A 323-nucleotide genomic window follows, 5' to 3' on the forward strand; every position below is an offset into this window, starting at 1 on the left:
GTCGCGGTGGCGCCTCGCGCAGCTCCCCCCGGCCCGGCCCGGCCCGGCCCGCCGCCGCTACCCGGCGCCTCCAGCAGCTCCAGGCCCCGCCGCAGCAGCGAGGCGGACATGGCCGCGCACCGCCGCCAACCTGCGCCTCACGCCACGCTTCCGGTAGCGCGCCGCCGCACTTCCGCCACACTTCCGGTAGCGCGCCGCCGCACTTCCGCCACACTTCTCCCCCACGCCCCCTTTGCCGCGCATGCGCAGAGGAGCCGGCGGCCGTTATTGGGGGGCGGCTGCGCCGCCATGTTGTGCGTATTTCACCTCAACGATGGTCGAGG

The 323-nt window shown here is 75.5% G+C and overlaps 1 protein-coding gene across 2 annotated transcripts in view; it reads right to left on the reverse strand.

The window, feature by feature from the left end:
- RPS19BP1 (ribosomal protein S19 binding protein 1) overlaps window positions 1-110 on the reverse strand; it is a 1,828-nt gene extending 1,718 nt beyond the window's left edge. The window contains exon 1 of one of the 2 annotated variants that reach the window (XM_026038286.1): window positions 46-110. In XM_026038286.1, coding sequence (XP_025894071.1) covers window positions 46-110 — 65 coding nt within the window. The other variant, XM_026038285.1, reaches the window with a different exon arrangement.
- Window positions 111-323: the final 213 nt, after the last annotated feature.

Source organism: Nothoprocta perdicaria, unplaced genomic scaffold, assembly GCF_003342845.1.
Source record: "Nothoprocta perdicaria isolate Ctin4 unplaced genomic scaffold, notPer1 scaffold_206, whole genome shotgun sequence".
NCBI classification, from domain to species: domain Eukaryota; kingdom Metazoa; phylum Chordata; class Aves; order Tinamiformes; family Tinamidae; genus Nothoprocta; species Nothoprocta perdicaria.